The sequence below is a fragment of the Rhincodon typus genome, unplaced genomic scaffold (genome assembly GCF_021869965.1).
Source record: "Rhincodon typus isolate 14 unplaced genomic scaffold, sRhiTyp1.1 hic_rhity00000899, whole genome shotgun sequence".
Taxonomy (NCBI): Eukaryota; Metazoa; Chordata; class Chondrichthyes; order Orectolobiformes; family Rhincodontidae; genus Rhincodon; species Rhincodon typus.
In genome coordinates this window covers 1-18,147 of record NW_025966537.1, presented here as the reverse complement: position 1 = coordinate 18,147, position 18,147 = coordinate 1, and the positions used below count along the sequence as shown (strand labels likewise).

At 38.8% G+C, this 18,147-nt stretch overlaps 1 protein-coding gene across 1 annotated transcript in view; it reads right to left on the bottom strand.

Moving 5' to 3' along the window:
- The window catches only part of LOC109922105 (chromatin assembly factor 1, subunit A (p150)), a gene marked incomplete at its 3' end in the record, with an annotated part of 37,587 nt that extends 21,511 nt beyond the window's left edge, over nucleotides 1–16,076 (bottom strand). Inside the window, exons 1-3 of the mRNA XM_048592259.1 lie at nucleotides 15,884–16,076; nucleotides 11,309–11,362; nucleotides 6,204–7,018 (exon numbers count right to left, since the gene is read on the bottom strand). Of these exons, the coding sequence (XP_048448216.1) occupies nucleotides 6,204–7,018; nucleotides 11,309–11,362; nucleotides 15,884–15,944 (930 nt within the window). The remainder of the gene's footprint in view (nucleotides 1–6,203; nucleotides 7,019–11,308; nucleotides 11,363–15,883) is intronic.
- Between the last annotated feature and the right edge of the window lie 2,071 nt (nucleotides 16,077–18,147).

Here is an 18,147-nt window from a genome sequence, read left to right as displayed (position 1 = left end):
TATTCACCGTGTATATTCTATATTTTAAAAACAATATTGCACATCAGTAATATTTTGAAATAAACAAGGCTGCATAGCATTTTACAGTCAATAAAAGCACTTTGAGACTTAGTCAGGTAGTTGTAACTTAGAAAACATGGCACCAATTTGAACACAGAACTCCTGCAAATGACACAACAATGACCAGGTATTCTAAATGATATTGAGAGGCAAATATGGAATAGGACTCAAACCTAAACCTACTGACTTACCAAGGGAAGTGCTACCATCACCTAATCACCTTAAAAGGTTAATTTAATTTGAAAGTACTGTTTTACAAGAATGTTACAATAGGTTATAAAATTGTACTGTCTAATATACAGTAGACAAAAAAAACTGACTTAATCAGTTTGACAAATCCCAATTCTAACTTTAAATAGCAAATAGTTTACATCTGCAAAAACTATGCCTTCCAGGCATAAATTATAAAACCGTGACTGATAAAGTTGGGCTTCAAAAGTGAACCTTATCAGTATTGGACTACTTTCAAAGTCAGATTCAAGACTAGGGCATGCACTAAACTGATTGCCTGTTGTTTTATGACTGTACACACAGGTGTGCTCTCCCAAAGTCAACTATCCAAAAATGAGGTGGGGAAAAAAAAAAACTGATCATTTCTCATTTCAAGTTGTGTTGATTGGCACAAATGGGGGAGGCAGAGAGGGGTTCATAATTCACTTCTCTCACACTGGAGTTAATATCAGTTAAGACATGAGTATTATCCTTATGTGATCTACAGTCACATCACTTGGTTTTACAGTCCCCTTTTCAGTGGATTAGGCCATTCCTATTTAAACTTTGTTCCAATAATTTTCTTTAAAAACCAGAAAGTTTGAAAATCCATCCTGGCCTAACTCCAGAAACTTCTGGATCTGGGAGTACAACTGCAAAGTATTTTGGATGAAACGAAAGATAATAAACTTTTGACTCCATTTCATCTCCATTGTTTATTTTTAAATTTTCATACACCATCAATGGAAAAAGTCACAGAAAAGTTATTCCAATTTAGAGACTTACAGGAATGTGGAAAATTACTACTGATCATCTGCAGCTTTATTACATAAAGGATAGCCATAAAATTGTCAGAGCTAAATCATTAATTAACTTCATTTAATCATCCTTGAAAAAAAAAAGTTGAGGTCTCAATTCATAAAGCCAATGTTTGATTGCTATACTCATCATTGCCAGATTTTCATGAGAGTGTTGGTTATAGAATCATAGAGACACAAAGCATGGAAACAGATCTTTCAGTCCAACCAGTCCGGGTCAACCATAATCCCAAACTAAACTAGTCCCATCTGCCCGCGCTTGGCCCATATCCCTGTCATGCACTTAACCAAACGTCTTTCGAACATTGTAACTGTACTCACACCCACCACTTCCTCTCGAAGTTCATTCCTCACACGAGCCAAAATGTTAAAAATAAAACTGCCCTTTAAAATTTTTCTCCTCTCTCCTTAAAAATATATCCCTAGTCTTGAAATCCTCCACCTTAGGGAAAAGACACTGCCATTAACCTTATCTATACCCCTCATGATTTTATAAACCTCTATAAAGTTACCTCTCAACTTCCTATGCTTCAGTGAAAAAAAGTCCCAGCGTATCCAGCTCTCCTTATAACCTAAGTCCTCAATTCCCAGCAACATCCTGGTAAATCTCTTCTGAACCCTCTCCAGGTTACTAATAGATTTACATCAATTTCTCCAAGCACACAGCTTAGGACCAAGAAACCTGAGGTCAGATGCTGGCTTTTGGTTATAAAAGCAGTTTTGCAAGCACTGTACTTTTGGTTACATTACTTCTGGTTCTATCTTGATATTTACTGGGAAATTCAATGTCGCATGAAATCAAAGCAGTAGATTTGAAACAAGCCAACTTACAAATGCAGCTGACTTTGATAGATTAAATTTTGCATCATTTTCACAATGGTCAGGTAACTATTGTCATTGGAACTAACAAACAATTTTAAAAAAGCACAGGTGTGAACAATTATGAAGACAAAGGGTGTCAAATGTAATTAACTCCTTTCACATACAGCTCAACCGGCAATACGTTATTTTATTATTAATTTCCTAGGGTAGCTCAGCTGATACAGCATGGCAGTAGAATTTGTCAATATGTTTTGAGTGATTGGATTATCAGGACTAGGTTTGCTGCTTTGAAAAGCAAGTCACACGCAAACAAAAACAGCTATACATATCTCACGTACCCAGCTTAAGTATACTGTCACACCAATAACTTAGCCTGGGGAAACGAAATAGAAAATTCAGGCAACAATATGCCCAAAATCCAAGATTGATTCATGATAGAAATACCATGATACTGCTGTGCTTAATTTCTTGCCTTTGCTCTATTTATAACCAACCTTCTGTGCTTGAAAAAGGCAATTTTCACAAAGATTAACTCTTAAGAGAAATTAGCTTTAATGGATTTTTTTCTTTGAATCCCAAAGTGTTATGTTTCATTTCTCAAAGCTTTCCAAAACTGAAAGAGTTTGCCTTTGTAAATTCCGTATACAAATGTATGTCATAACAGGCTTTGAGAAAAAGGCAGTACTGTTCATAATTTTAGTACCATCCACCACACATTATGCACAAAATTTTACCTCACAATAGACAGCTGGAAAAAGGTAAAGATAGAGGTCACGGATTACAAGTCAGCTGAAGGAGACAGGTAGTACAGGCCTAGTAAAACTGCAGCAGTAAGTTCTCATCTTTGCAATTCAAACATAAGGAACTCTCAATAAAAATATTTCAGAAGTGGTTGTTTCAACTTCACGTAATGAGCCTGGTGTTCCAGAGACAGAAATAGGATGAAAATAAACAATTTGAATTTAATCGATGACAGTGATGTAATCCACTGGAATACTCATGGTCTATGGTAGTGGCTCAACTTTAGCTTTCTTGAGAAAAAGCAAGTTCAACATCAAGGCTGTATTCTTACTTAAAAGTGGATCCCATTTTCAGTTAATACTCATTTATCAAGACAGCTTCTTCTAGCATTTTTGGTCTCATTTTCCTTTGTTGCATTTTCAGTTTAACTACTGTTACTTTTGGATTAGTTCTTCATTTTTCTTTGCTGAACCATTTTCAAATTTGAAAATTTGTGTGCCATTTCTTTTAAATACGGACATTGCAGACACAGCTCGTCAGGGTAGCTAACCTAATCAAATAGCAGAATCATAAATTACATTTGGAGTGCTCACAATTCTAACTTATTTTTACTATGCAGATATATAAGATAAAAGATTCTTTGGCTGGAACAAACTGCTACTCAATATTGCACATATAAACACAGAGTTGTAGAGTAATACAGCACCTTCAGTCCAACTCATCTGCATTGATCAGACATCCCAATCTGACCTAGTCCCATTTGAAGCATTTAGCCCACATCCCTCTAAACCCTTCCTATTCAAATATCAATTCAGATGCCTTTAAAACGTTGTACTTGTACCCACCTCCATCACTTCCTCTGGCAGCTTGTTCCATACACACATCCTCTGCACGAAAAATTTACTGCTCAGGTCATTTTTAAAAATCTTCCCCCTCTCACCTTAAACCTATGCCCTCATGTGGTAGAGCTGAAATAGTGAAAGTCAGAAATGGGATATAGTAATGCACAGCAGTTAATTTGTATCCAAGCAAAGGGAAAGAAAAAAGTCTCAAATGCCAGTTTTGACAGCAGAAGAACACCAGGTTCACATAACTGCTGTCAAACTGTAATTGGGTCCTACAGTTTGGTTCATTTGAAGAGGAGGATGGGGACAAGAACAAAATAAAAAGAAACAGTAAGCTGGGGAAGTCACATACATTCCTTCATTGCAAAACTTGGCAGCATTATTTTGCTCCCTTACAGATCAGCTGCTTTTGCCAGGGTGAACAGATTCACTCACGTAGCTATGCCCGAGGGAATGAGTATGTGGGTTGCTACAAGGGTTTAGACAAATAGCGACACACGCAAATAAAAAAAAAGGTTCACACAAGCACATATAGAAGTCCTTCTCTTTCCTCCTTGCCCCTTCAAGGGAGTGAGCACAAAGTTTGATGTTTTTCCAATTTGCTGCAGGAACAGAACAGTCTCTAATCTGTGAGTCAATGATAGCAGTAAGAAAAAAAGTGTAAAAACAAGCATTTCCTACAGAAAGAGAAGTAGAAGATACAAATAAAATGGAAGGGAACAATTACAAGGGGGTTAGTATAACAAAAATGTTACTTTCCAGAACCTGATCTCATTTGCTATGTTTGATTTTTCTCACAAGGGACTTTTCTTTCTGGGCAAGGTTGTGGGGGTTAAAGAGAGAAAGAGCAAGAGTGAGCGCAACATTAAAAAGAAGAGATGAGCAACGTCATCGAACACAGCCTGCAGCAGGCAATCTGCACATGCAACAGCCACAAGCTTGGAGAAGCAATAATTTGAAAAGTGGGAATTAAGAAGTGGTACTTCTAAGTTTTAAAAAGTAGCCAGTGCTAAATGTTTTTTACCCCTTCACCACTCGATAATTGCATTTCAATGTTCTAATATATTACATGAAGCGAAAACAAGCAATGGGACCGGTTCTGTCTCCCTCCCAGTGAATGGCTTTCAGATGTCTAATTATACCGAATTCTTAAGTAGCATTCTTCTGCATTAATTCCAGAGAAATGTCCCAACGCCAACTCTTCTTAGCTGATGTTTTCAAGAAGAAAATAAATACAAAACATATATTACAATTTGTTAATACTGAAGTAATTATGAAACGGACAGATGTGGACTCATGCAAAATAGTCATTTTAGGACAAGCCAAAATAAAGCACATGATAAACTGTAGAGATCCTCAAGGTGAGAAAAGATTTATAGGTACAGAATCTTTATGAAAGGACAAATACAGAAAATAGGATAAAACAAGAGTCCAAATTTCATGTATAAGTTGGAACACAATTCTGACAAATACTTATAGCTATAAAATCATTTAAACTAGATTCACCTGAAAAACAAAATGCTGCAGTTGTGAAGAAACACTTCACAAAACGTAAGCTTTTTTAAAGAATAAAATCTATCATGGCTGAGAGGAGAAAAGTCAAGTGCAAGTAGGATAACGACAAATAGACATTGCTATAAAACTATTAAGGACAGACAGAAGAGTTGACGAGAGGAAGAATGAAGACAAGCTAGCAACAGTGAAAACAGAACTCTCTCATATGCGAGTTTGACAAGTATTTAAGAAGAATCTCTCGACTGGTCTAGAGAATACTGAGAGATTAGCTGCAACACTGAAGTGCTTCTGACAGCCAAGGAAATTGGAAGTAGTTAACTATCATCTCAAATCCAAACATAGACATTAAATTTATGATTCTAAGCAACAGAAAAATTCAGGTACTTACTAAAACAAAATGTGTACGATAAGGCATGTTCCTTGCTGTCTGATAGATTAATTCCACCTTTGCAGTTTAAATACAGGGTCCCATTTTAGAAACCATCCAACCTGCTGCTTGCTTAGCATTTTGTTTCCCCTATGAAACACCGACAACTGGCCCAATTTTCATAAGCACAATCTTTATATCTAGACTGGCTATGCAATCAAAAGCATTATATGGCAGACAGCTAGATACAAAGTGATTCACATGACAATCGAGAAACTATTTTGTAGAATTCATAATAGAAATCAGACTGTAATAGAATAATAGAAATCATATTGAAATTTTCAATCCTTTCTGTCTACAAAAAGATATTTAAAACCTATGTGGCAGCTAAAGGCCACAATCATCAACCAGTAGTCTTACCCTTTGAAATAGTAGGACATCCAAAAGCAGAACAAATGTTGACTTAAAATTTGATGAGTGTCAGAAACAAGAACATATTGGCTAATGATTAAGGCTCAAATGTGTATATACTGAAAATTAGTCCTATTCGCGATTGTAAAAAAGAACTTGCTAAACAATCATTTAAGATTTATGCTCACAGATATTAACTTTACATGAATTTTTGTTATGAAACTGCATTTTAAAAGAATCACTTCATCTTTGTTAAGCAGCTTAAAGTGCTTTTTCTCCCCAAACATGCAGTTATACTTCTAGATATTTCTCAGTTCAAGTGGATGTGGTTCTCAATAGTGCACTAAACATGGTAACACTTCTCGTCCCACTTCCCCAAATAACAATGTACAAAAATAATAATTTTATATCAACCTTGCTTCCAGATGTTGAGAATGCAGATCTGGGACTTCTTTCATCCGCTGGAGACCTTGCTTCTGGTGAGCTATCAGTAGCCGAAACAGAACTTGATAGAGAACTGATGGGTGACTCACTGCTTTCATTTGTAAATGCCCCAGGTCCTCCTACTTGCACTATGCCCTTCTCTAGATTCCCAGTCCAGCAGGCCTTGTCAGCCATTATGTCTTTTAAAACCACCACTGGCACTCTGCCTCTCAACCCACTGTTCACAATTGGGCTATTGCTTTCAATTTCTTGTCCTTGATAAGTTTTACTTTCCCTGCTAATCTGCCCAGGGGCTGAACTTTTAGAATTTAACTCTTTACTTTCACTAGGCTTCAGGCTACCAAACCAGTTGCATTTTCTTTCAGAACCAACTTTTGTTTTCTCATTTAGCTCTTTTTCACAAGCCAGAAGTTTTATACTTGTGTCTATGCTGTCCAAAACTTCATTGCCAGAATCACATGTTAAGTCAATTGTGGAATGGTGTTCACTAGTGTGCATCTTAACCATGGCATTCTTCTTCTCAGTGGTTTGCAAGAAATCATCAAGAGGTCCTTTCCCATTAACAAGTTTGCAGGGAGTCAGATCCCCATCCACTGTTGCAGAATTTCCAGTTTGGCCATCCAAGTTTATTTTGCAGTCATTTTCAACATCTTCATCAGATGCAATCAATTTGACTGCCGCCAGTTGCTCAGGTGCATTAGTAGAAATTTTTGTCCGCTTAGTATCAGTAGTCTGTTCATTTTCTGGCTTTGGTACAGGATTGAGACGTTTGAAAGGCAATCGTGCTACAAAAAAAAAACAGAAAAAGTTTGAACTATTAAGCATATTTAAAAGAATAACTTTGAAAATATTAAACAAAAAAGAACGGGAATGTTTCTTCCAATTCTCAGCTTCTAATCCACCAGCTATTCCAATCCGACTTAACCACTCATACTTAAACCTGGACTCTAGATCTAAGAGCGGATATTACTTTTGGTAGGCTAACCACTGAACCATCATGCCATTTTAACTCGTTAAAATGGGTTAACTTAAATGCAGTGTAAATCTGAACTGTTGTTAGAGGTGCTCATCATTTTGAAATATGCAACAATGAATTTTAATTGAGAGACATTTTATTGAATAAATGAATTATATTAGGCTACCTTGAACTTCATTCAAAAAAAAGCTTTTATTAACCTGCCAAATTCATCATCTCTGCCTCCATGCAAAGAGTTTAACAAATTCATCAAGTCACCTTGGCTGTAACATCAAAAAGTTCCCACTTGGGATCAGATCTGGAAACATGATCCTCAAATGAAGGAGCAAATTACTGCAGATGCAGGAGTCTGTACTGAAAACAACAAATGCTGGATATCACGGCGGGTCAGACAGCTTTCATCAGGATGGAGCAAGCTAACGTTTCGAGTCTGGATGACTCTTCATCACAGCGAAGTGAATTGTGGGGAGATTGAAGTTCTAGTTGCCAGGTTGGGAGGGGTGGGGGTGGTGGTGGGTTGCTGGAGGAGACAAGATGTTGATAGTTCGGATTGAGTGATCGGACTGGGAGAGTGGCAGAACAATGCTGTGTCTACCTGGCAGACTTGATAGAGCACACACTACCACTGGGGTGAGGGAGAGGAGACAGGTCATGATAACAGCGAATACTAACACAGGTAAAGCTAAAAGAAAGGGAAGAAATGACAGTTGGTTCACAATTTAAAGGTGTTGAACTCATTATTAAATCCAGAAGTCTGTAAAGTGCCTAATCTGAAGATGTGATGTTGCTCCCCAGTTTGCACTGTGATTCACTGGAATACTGCAGCATGCCGAGAATAGACAAATGGGCATGCAAGCAGGACACTAATAAAATGACCAGCTATGGGAAGGTTGGGGTCTTGCTTGCGCACACACCGGAGGTGTTCCACAAAGCAGTCAGCTAGTCTGCGTTTGATTTCTCCAATGTAGAGTAGGCCACATTGGATGCAGCGAATACAACACACAAGATTGGACATGGTACAGGCAAAATGCTGCTTCACCTGGAAAGACTGTTTAGGCCCTTGGATGGTGAGTAAGGAGGTGGTGAAGGGGCAACTGTTGCACCTTCTGCAGTTACATGGGAAGGATGTGTGTGCATGCCTATCTGTGTGCATGTTGGGGGAGGGGGTAGAAATTTGGTGGTCATGGAATGGACTAGGGTGTCCCAGAGTGAATGATCCCTCCGAAATGCAGTCAAGAGAGTGAGGGGAAGAGGTGTTTGGTGGTGGCATTCCGGTGGAGCTGTCCGAAATGGCAGAGAACGATCCTTTAAACATACAGGCTGGTAGGATGAAAAGTGAGGGGAACCTGATCATGCTGTTGTGAGTGATGGAAAAGGGCAAGGGCAGAAGCACTGGTGATACGGTGGATGTAGTTGAGGACCCTGTCAACCATAGTGGGTGGGAAACGATGGTCATGGAAGGAGCAAGCCATTTCAGCAGTGCTGTTTTTGAAGGCACCACCCAAACAGGTGACGTAGGCGAACGAACTGGGAGAATGGTACGGAGTCCTTGCAGGACATGGTGCGTAACAAGCTGTAGCGATGTTAGCTTTGGGAGCCAGTGGCTTTGTAGTAGATGTCAGCAGACAGTTTGTTCCCTGAAATGGAGACAAAGAGATCAAGAAAAGGAAGTGTTGGAATTGGATGTGAAAGTTATAGAGGGGTGGAAATTGGAGGCAAAATGAATGAATTTTTCAAGATCTTGGCGGGAGCATGGAGCGGCACCAAAGCAGTTGATGTATTTGGAAAGACAGTTGTGGGAGGGGGCCAGTGTAGGACTGGAACAAGGATTGTTCCAAATACCCCACAAACAGGTGGGCTTAACTGGGACCCGTGCGGGTGCCTATAGCTACTCTTTTGACTTGGCATAAGTGAGATGAATTAAAGAAGAAATTTTTCAGTGAGAGAACAAATTCAGCCAAGCGGAGGAGAGTGGTGGTAGATGGGGTTGCTTTGGTCTCTGGTTGAGGAAGAAGCCACTATTAAGCCCAGTACAGGCACGTATTTAAAAACAGCTTTTTCTAAACAGACACAACAGCCTTTAAATTAGATTACCAGGGGTTTCCACATTCTTCATGCCAAGAAAGTTAATTCCTTGTGTATACCATCAAGATGCTGATTCTAGATCGAAAACTTCACTCCATCCTCATTCATCCAGTTATCATGGAAATGCACAAAAATTCTGAAGGGAATTTGATTTTCAGCCTGAAGATAGGATAAACTTGAAATTCATTGAGGGTTTCAATTCCATTGACTTGCAGGCAAATACAATTTTGAATCACAAGCTATTGTTTTCAGGACTATTTGAACCCTTCCACTCCAGTTCAGCAGCAAAATTGAATTTAAAAATCGATAAAAATTCATGGATATGTCATGAGTACTTCCAAGAATTTATCAAACAGTGCCAAAAATGGAAACCGACAATTCTGGCATCAAGATCCTTTGGCAGTCTGTGGACAATATGGCCTTCTGCCACAACCTTTAACATTTTCCTTCCATACAGCAGTTACACCAACTGGTTGCTACTATGAAATCTTTGCTGGATTGGAGGTTTGATTTGGTCCAGCAGAAGTCTATGAGCATTGTATTTCTGGTGATGACATACCATTTGGGGGAATATCAAGGACTCATTCTGATACAATCATCTCAAGATCAAGCCAGTGACTAGCGTTTCAAGAACAAGGACATTTGGTATGGGATATTTTCTTCAGGGCAGTTTCTTCCTCCATTCAGTCTCATGTTAGTTTACACTAATTCAAAATTCTCTCGCTGCAGTCCAATTGTTTGACAGATTAGAAAATTTTAGCTTGAAACCAGCTTCATACTTCAGTTTTCACTAGAGGAAGCAATGCAGTTCTTCAGTCACCGTGTATACACTGCTTTGTGTGGGTGTGCTTTAATTCCTGTTCATTCATTGGGTACGTTGGCCTGTATCATCTTCCTGATTCCATGTGCTGAATTAAGGGGATTAAAACATACATTACGGAGTTCAAATAAAATTAAGCCCAACTCAGATGATGTATGTTTTCTGCCAAGAAATGCTAGAGGTTGAGCTATGTCAGCTCAACGTATATGCCACGCTTTATGGTAATTTTACCAGTTATATAAATTTATGAAGATGTATCTCTCTTAACAAAATTAACGTTGCAGAATTTCACATCATTCAGTTAAAGCCCATATTCCTAGAGGCAACATCACAAAATTTAACTGCATTACTCTTCAGTTACTGGGAGAAAAGAATCCAAGAATGCTCTCCGTGTGCACACAGGAACAAAACCTTGCAAGGCTAACTATTTGTCTCTGGTTCCCAGTTCATTACTTTTCTTTTGACAGATTCATGCTGCTCTGCAGCTCCACGTATCACAGCTTGTTGGCATTTCTCTGAAAGTTGCTACTTTTCCTGTGACCTCTGAGCAAATATAGCAGGTTAGGAGATCCCTGAAGCAATAACAGAATATTATACTGTCTCTATGAGTCATCCACACAAGCACTTTTTACCATACTGGATAGTGGTAAAGTGCAGCTTGATGGCGACCAATTGTAGCAACACCTAAATTGTCCTGTGATCATCAATGTCAAGATTTAAGTATTAAATGACAAAAAAGTTAAGTGAAGTCACATGCAGCTATTTTTGGGTTATGCTTAGTCCTCAAGTGCCACTTTGACCATGTTCGCTGCAGAGGTAAATTGTTTTCCATTAAAAACAACAATACCACTAACAATTCCATACACAGTGACACACTGCTGAAAAGTACTTTACGATTAGTACAAAGACAAGAGATTTTCACAGTAACAAGACTGGGGGTGGGGTTGGGCAAGAGAAAAGCCACAAACTAGACATCCAAACAAAGCACCACATGGGAAAAGGATTTCATTTCAGAAACTCATTCAAGTGTTCAAGTGGATGAAAGAATAAGGGTAGAGTTCAATCATGGAAGACATTATGGTTTCCAGAGGGTGAAACACAGCTCAAGTTTCTCAAAACTGAAAAAGAACCATGTTGCAACCCATTATAATCAATCAAAAATGCATCATATTAATAACCAAGATATGAAGTTACCTTGGACCAGTTTCTTTGCTGGAGTGACTGCTTTCAACTTGCACTCCTCCATTACTGCAAAGAAAATAAACAAGTTAAATACAAAGAAAAAGTAAAAAGTAAACTTTGAAAATTAAATTACAAAAGAGAAGATTTTTCTCTCAAATAAATTGTCACCCAATTGTCCCACAATATATAACCTATACTATTTGTAATTCTATATTTTTAAAAAAATTGTAATATCACACCTCAAGATTTTATTTGAGATAAACTTGACTGTTTGGATATTATGTGATTACTTCCCCTCACCACAAGCGCAAAATAGACTCTAACAGACCTAGATAATTAATACATATAGTATTATATTGTGAAAAATTCACAACAGGGCTCAAAATTACTTTATATCGCATACATTATGCAAAAACTTTGGAGATGGCATTGCTAGTTTCTACTGACCTTTTAATTCAGAATTTTATTACCTTGTTGCCAATCAATTGTAATTCTAACTGTTTACGTCCTAGCTGCAAAATTCTGCATAAACCCTTTGAATAATATGAAGATATGAAAGAAAATGGTAGATTGCTAGTTACCAGAACATCGTTCACTGACAATTTGAATTCACCAGATATGCTAAACACAAAATGAATTAACAAAGAACAATACTTTGGAAATTTAGTCCAAAAATAAATTGTATCAAATACTTTGAATTGAATAACTGAATGAAGAATATAACAGATAAAATTCAGAATGCAAAAATTTCAATATGAATAAATGTTGAAATGTGGTCACTGTAATCCCAACAATAAGTTAACAAAAAAAATTGTTCATAATGTACTCTACAGTAGAGTCAGAGTTGCCTTCTTAACTGTCTTAAGGTTAACATGCAGGTTCTTTTGGCAATCTTAAACTAGGACTTCTAAGTCATGGAGCCATAGAGATGTACAGCATGTTAACAGATCCTTCAGTCCAGCTCGTCCATGCCGACCAGATATCCTAAACTAATATAGTCCCATTTGCCAGCATAAGGCCCATATCCCTCTAAACCCTTCCTATTCATATACCTAGCCAGATGCCTTTTAAATGTTCCAAGTGTACCAGCCTCCACCACTTCCTCTGGCAGCTCATTCCATATATGCATCACTCTGTGTGAAAAAGTTGCCCCTTAAGTCCCTTTTAAATCTTTCCCCTCTCACTTTAAACCTATGCCCTCTAGTTCAGGATTCCCTTAGACTCAATAAAATTGCAAAATTAACTATACAATATAACACCTACAGTGATAAAAGTAACTACAAAGCTTCTGTTTAAGTGTTGTCCATTAACCTTTACAGGAAAGTTGAGACAGGGTTATCAGGTAAACCAAATACATTGTTGGGGTAGTGTCCTCAATTGCTGAGTAACTGTCATCATTTTACAGGGTGAAGACGAATACTCAGGATTTGGAAAGATGCCACAGCCTGTCAAACTATAATGTAGCTTGTGCACAATTTACGAGATAATAATTTTCTTATGCAGTGATGGATTTGCTTCACCTCCCTACATTTGCCAATGTACCTCTGAAGCCCACAGAACATACAGTCCCTGAAGCCAGTCTCTCAATTTAATATAATCTTGCTGAACATCAAACTCAGCTTCACATTCCTTCATATTTCCTTGTTTCATTGATAAGCTAAAAATCTGTCACATTCAGCCTTACACATGATAGAGGCATCCTAAGCCTCTACAGTAGTGAATTTCAAAGATTCAAAAGCCTGAGTGAAGATATGTCTCCAATGAACATCTAAGTAATTGGCTGCTTATGCTGAGACTGTGCCCTTGTGGTCTATATTTTCCTTGAGAATAAGTGAATAAATGTTGAAATTTGGTCACTATAATCCAGACAATAAATTAACATATCCTAATATCCTATCAAACCCCAGCATGCAAAGTGCACATGAACACCTTGAAGAAAAGCAGTAGCGTCTTCATTCGGTGTTTTTAAGGCCAGAACATGGGAACATAGGTGAATTAATTTATTTGGGGCAACCCAAATCACAGAATAGAATATTTCAGGGTGGTACCAAAGAAGTTTTCATCCACATGCCTGACAAAATCTCAACTAGTTCACCCAAATTTTTATTTCAATGACAATCACGCAACTATGATCAACATCGCAGGATTGTGACTAATGTAGCACTGCACTTTATACAATATAAAAAATTGTTAACTAGAGAATCAAACCTTGGATTCCAGTTTCAACAATGCCTTTGTGAATTGTCAATTGAGTGTAAACCAGGAATCTTTTCAGCCTAGTGACTTTTAAAAACTACCCTGCTGTGTACAATAGCAAGTATAACACAGGCACAAAAGCCCCTTGAAACTTTGTGAAGCATAATCTGAAGCATAGACTTGTTCCTGCATGGCCACTCAAATACAAAAAAAAATGCAATTCAGTAATATAAAACTGTACAAAAACAATTGGCCAGTTTAAACAATTAAATATCATTGCATGTTTTGGAAGCAAAGAATTGAGCAACCGCTGGTAGTCCAGAAAACATTTTCAAAGCTTTTAGGGGCAAGATTTGACACAAACATCGCTAATTGATCAGCAGCCCATTTGACAGAAGTCTGTTCTCTGAAATGCCAACATAACACAAAAGGGATACAGAGTCTCAAACAGCACTGTCCAGGTTGTCATGTATGCAGCAACTTGTTTATTAGTAACGGTGTCAAGAACATGGAAGAAACATACCTCAGCAACAAAATGGTTCTGATCAATAAATTACTCTACCCTGTGTGAACAATGGCACAGCATGCCCTGCACCATTACACCAGTACTACCACCGAATTCAAAAGAAAGAAGTGCATCCTAATGAGAAGTTTTAAATCTCAGCTGACCAGCAAAAGAAAGCAACAACTAACAGCTGGGTGGAAGTGAAGCTTCAAAATTTCATAAGTGGTTTGCAAGAGATTGTAAAAATTGATCCGAAATACATTAGCCTTGCCAAATCTGAACTATTGTTGCAAAGATATATATCGTTTCTCCAGGACCTCCATATAAAATGCAAAACGTCCATCTTAATTAGTTCTGAAAAACACAGCAAGCCCATATAGAACTTCTGGAATCCAACATTTTACTATTCAGCTAGTTCACCCATCCATTATATTATTAACATCTTCTAGAAATAGGTATTAAAATGTCAGTATGCTAACAACATAATTGAAAACACTGCTGTAAACAACAACAATTAATTATGCTATAAAAAAATTCTACAGTGGCCTAAGTTTTTATCTTAAAGAACACCTGCTTGGAAGAAAGCATCAAGCTGTTCCCACAGGAAATTTGCAAAAAGGTGGTAATGGTGCTCACACAGGGCATACCTAAACCTTCCAGTAACAAAATTAGAGGCAAAGGTCATCACTGCCTCTTCTACCAATCAGGAATGAAATACCATCACAAAAAAAAAATCCTCAACACTCTTCCACAATTACTGATTGAACCTTAGCATTTTAAAAGAAAGATAGCTACCACTCAGAGTACCATTTCGTTGCTGCAGCTACGTTGACTCTTTCCCTTCCCTACTAAGCATACATCACACCCCCAACTCCAAATAAAGCACAAGTCTGGAAGCAAATCTCCAAACTTACTTTAAAAAAAACACACAACATAAAATGTTTAAAATGATCAGCAGTGCAACCAGTGATGACTTCCATTTAACAGTATTATTCTGCATGGGCACCAGGGTCTCTCAAACAATTATCTTATGATTAACCTATGGAATGGATCAGAGTGAAGCATTATTCAATGTGATCTCAGTGCACAAATATTCGCCTAGGAGTTCAGATCCTCGCAATGAACGGCTGCACACAGTTGTGAACAAGACTGTAAGTAGCTAATGTTCAAACGATGGATTTATTGTACAATAATTTTCAAAGTTGGACAATTAACTTCACTCATTGCAGACTGTAAAATCACCTTGTCTATGAATTAAAGAATCCCGACGTATAACATTAAGGCAGAAAACTCTGATCTGAGGGAAGAAACAAAAAAGAATCCAGCACAAATTGTTGTGGTGAGAAGAAACATTGTGGGGTCAGAAGAGATGATTTGCTTACAAATCCCAGAAAAAACAACTGCAAAATAAAGTCCCAAGAGTGATCAGAACCACTTCAGAGACAATACTGACAACTGGAATTTACACTGACTAAATATAAATGCTCAGATTGATACTTCCGTTTAAAGAATGAGCATCTATAACCGATCCGTCTGTCCTGCCTGGAGAGCGCTCCATTTAACTCAGGATTCCTGCCTCTCCCGCCTTTCTATAACTCAGCTGGATGAAGGAGAAATCAGGGCCACGGGCAGCAAGCTTCCTGTCAGCGCCTTAAAATAAGACGTACTAATAGAAAAGTGAAAATGCCGTGGAAGTTGAGATGAATTTCTGATTGGATCAATTTGGATGGAGGGGGACAGACAAACAGAGACCCCCACCCGGTCTGTCAGGATCGAGGAGAGTTGTCAGTGTCAAACCAGTTTCCTTCATCCACCCCACTCCAATCACGGACTGGGGCCTTGCGGCCAACTCCGAGCCTCGGTCCCCCCACAACTCCTTGACTTACCTCGGGTCTCCCTTAGCGTGGCCGCCTGCTTCTGCTCCAGGCTCGGGGGTTGCTGCAGCATGCTTTCCGGGCCACCGCAGTCAGGCAGGCGGCCAACCGGCCGCTGTGTCGGTGGCCGTCAGACAGGCAGGCTCGGTCAATAGATGATCCGATGCGAACCGGGCTGCTATACTCGAGCCGCTGCCGTTAATCCCGCTCCTTCCCCTCCCCCTCCCGCCAGCCGCTCGTATTTGGCGGGAAACCACACGAGCCGGCAGCATCTCCTCTCTCATTGGCTATCTTCCGTCACGTGACCTCCCCATTCAAAATAACAGCCAGCCATTTGGTTCTCTCTTTTGGAAAACCGAACTCAAAGACAATTTCACACCGCAAGTCTTTCCTGAAGCTTAAAACTAATTTTCTTTAAAAGAGAATTGATTAGACCGATCCAACCTGCGGAGCCCGCCCGCCCACGTCCCCCTCTCATTGACCAATGGGGCGATGTCTGATTGACAACCTGATTGACCAATCGTGTAGTTGGACAGAAATGACTGACAGGTTTGCAAAGTTTGGACTTGTTCAGGATTGACAAAGCCAAAACAGATAATCTGCAAAATGATACTGGGCACCCGATATAAATGGAGCTTTGAAATTAACATGCATTTATAGTTTTAACTAAATCATTAAAATCTTGAGAAATATTTCAGCCTATTTTTGAAAAATATGTCTTGCGAAGAAATCCTGAATCAAAGATGTTGGGGATGGCAACAATGATTTGATCAGCAGAAAACCATAAAACTTGCCCTTAGTGATTCTGCAGTTTATAACCCTACATCTCTCTATTCAATAATTGTTTATCTAAAAGAAAAAAAAACACAAAGTACCGGAAACCCTTAGCACATGGTAATATTGGAGGTCAGTCATCTCAGCTCAAGGACATGTCAGCAGGAGTCTTAGGCCCACCATCTTCAGCAGCTTCATCAATGACCTTCCCTCCATCACAATGTCAGAAGCCGTGATGTTCACATGATGCTCAGCACTATTTGTGACTTCTCAGATACTGAAGCAGCCCAAAGGCAACAAGACCTGGACAATATCCAGAATTGGGCTAAGCATGGGCAAGCAACACTTGCGCCACACAACTGCCGGGAAATGATCATTTCCTGTAAGAGACAATCTAACCACCACCCCATGACATTCAATAGTGTTACGATCACCGAATCCCCTACTATCAACATTCTGGCATTTACCATTAACCAGAAACTGAACTTGACGACACAGAAAAATATTGGCAACAACAGCAGGTCAGAGGTTAGGAATACTGAGCGAATAACTCATTTCCTGACTCTCCAAAGACTTCCATCTTCTACAAGGCACAAGTCAGAAGTATGATGGAATACTTCACACTTGCTGGTATGAGCGCACCTCCAACAATATTCACGAGGCTTGACAATTTCCAGAACAAAGCAACCTACTTGATAGACACCCCATCCACAAACATTCAGTCACTCTACCACTGAAGCTCAGTAGCAGCAGTTTGTACTATCTACAAGGTACACTGCAGAAATTCACCAAAGATCCTTAGACAGCAACTTCTAAACCATGACCATTACCATCTAGAAGGACAAGCGTAGCAGATATAAGGGAGCAACACCTCCTGCAAATTCCCCTCAAAGTCATTCACCATCTTGAGTTGGAAGTAAATTACTGCTCCTTCAGTATTGTTGGGACAAAATCCTGGAACTCCCTCCCTAACAAAATCGTGGGCCTACCTATGAACTGCAGCAGTTCAAGAAGGTAGCACTTCAGCACCTTCATAAAAGCAACTAAGAATGGGCAATAAATACTGGCCTGGCGAGCAATATCCACATTCTACAGTGAATATAAAAAAATTTGGGTGTGTAGATATTTCACGTTGATGATCTTTCTCAAGAACTCAAGGTTTTCAACCAAACCATGTCTTTCTCTCTAACATCCTTAAGGTTAGTTGAATATAAAAGGTATCTTTAATTTAGAAACAGTTCCTTGGACTTTCTATTTTCAGTTGACAACCTAATATTAAACTGTCCATGTTTCTCATTTCATTCTGTCAAATAGAAGATCATCCCTAGATCCAAATTTTTCAAATATTTGAATATCTTAAAACCGTGAAGCAGCAGGTTGCCGCCCCCGCCCCCAGAAAGCAAGAGGTCCACACTGACCCTCAGACATCCCATCCAGATCTATCCCCTTATAATCCACCCAATCTACGTATCTCTGAACACTATGGGATGTTTAGGATGGCC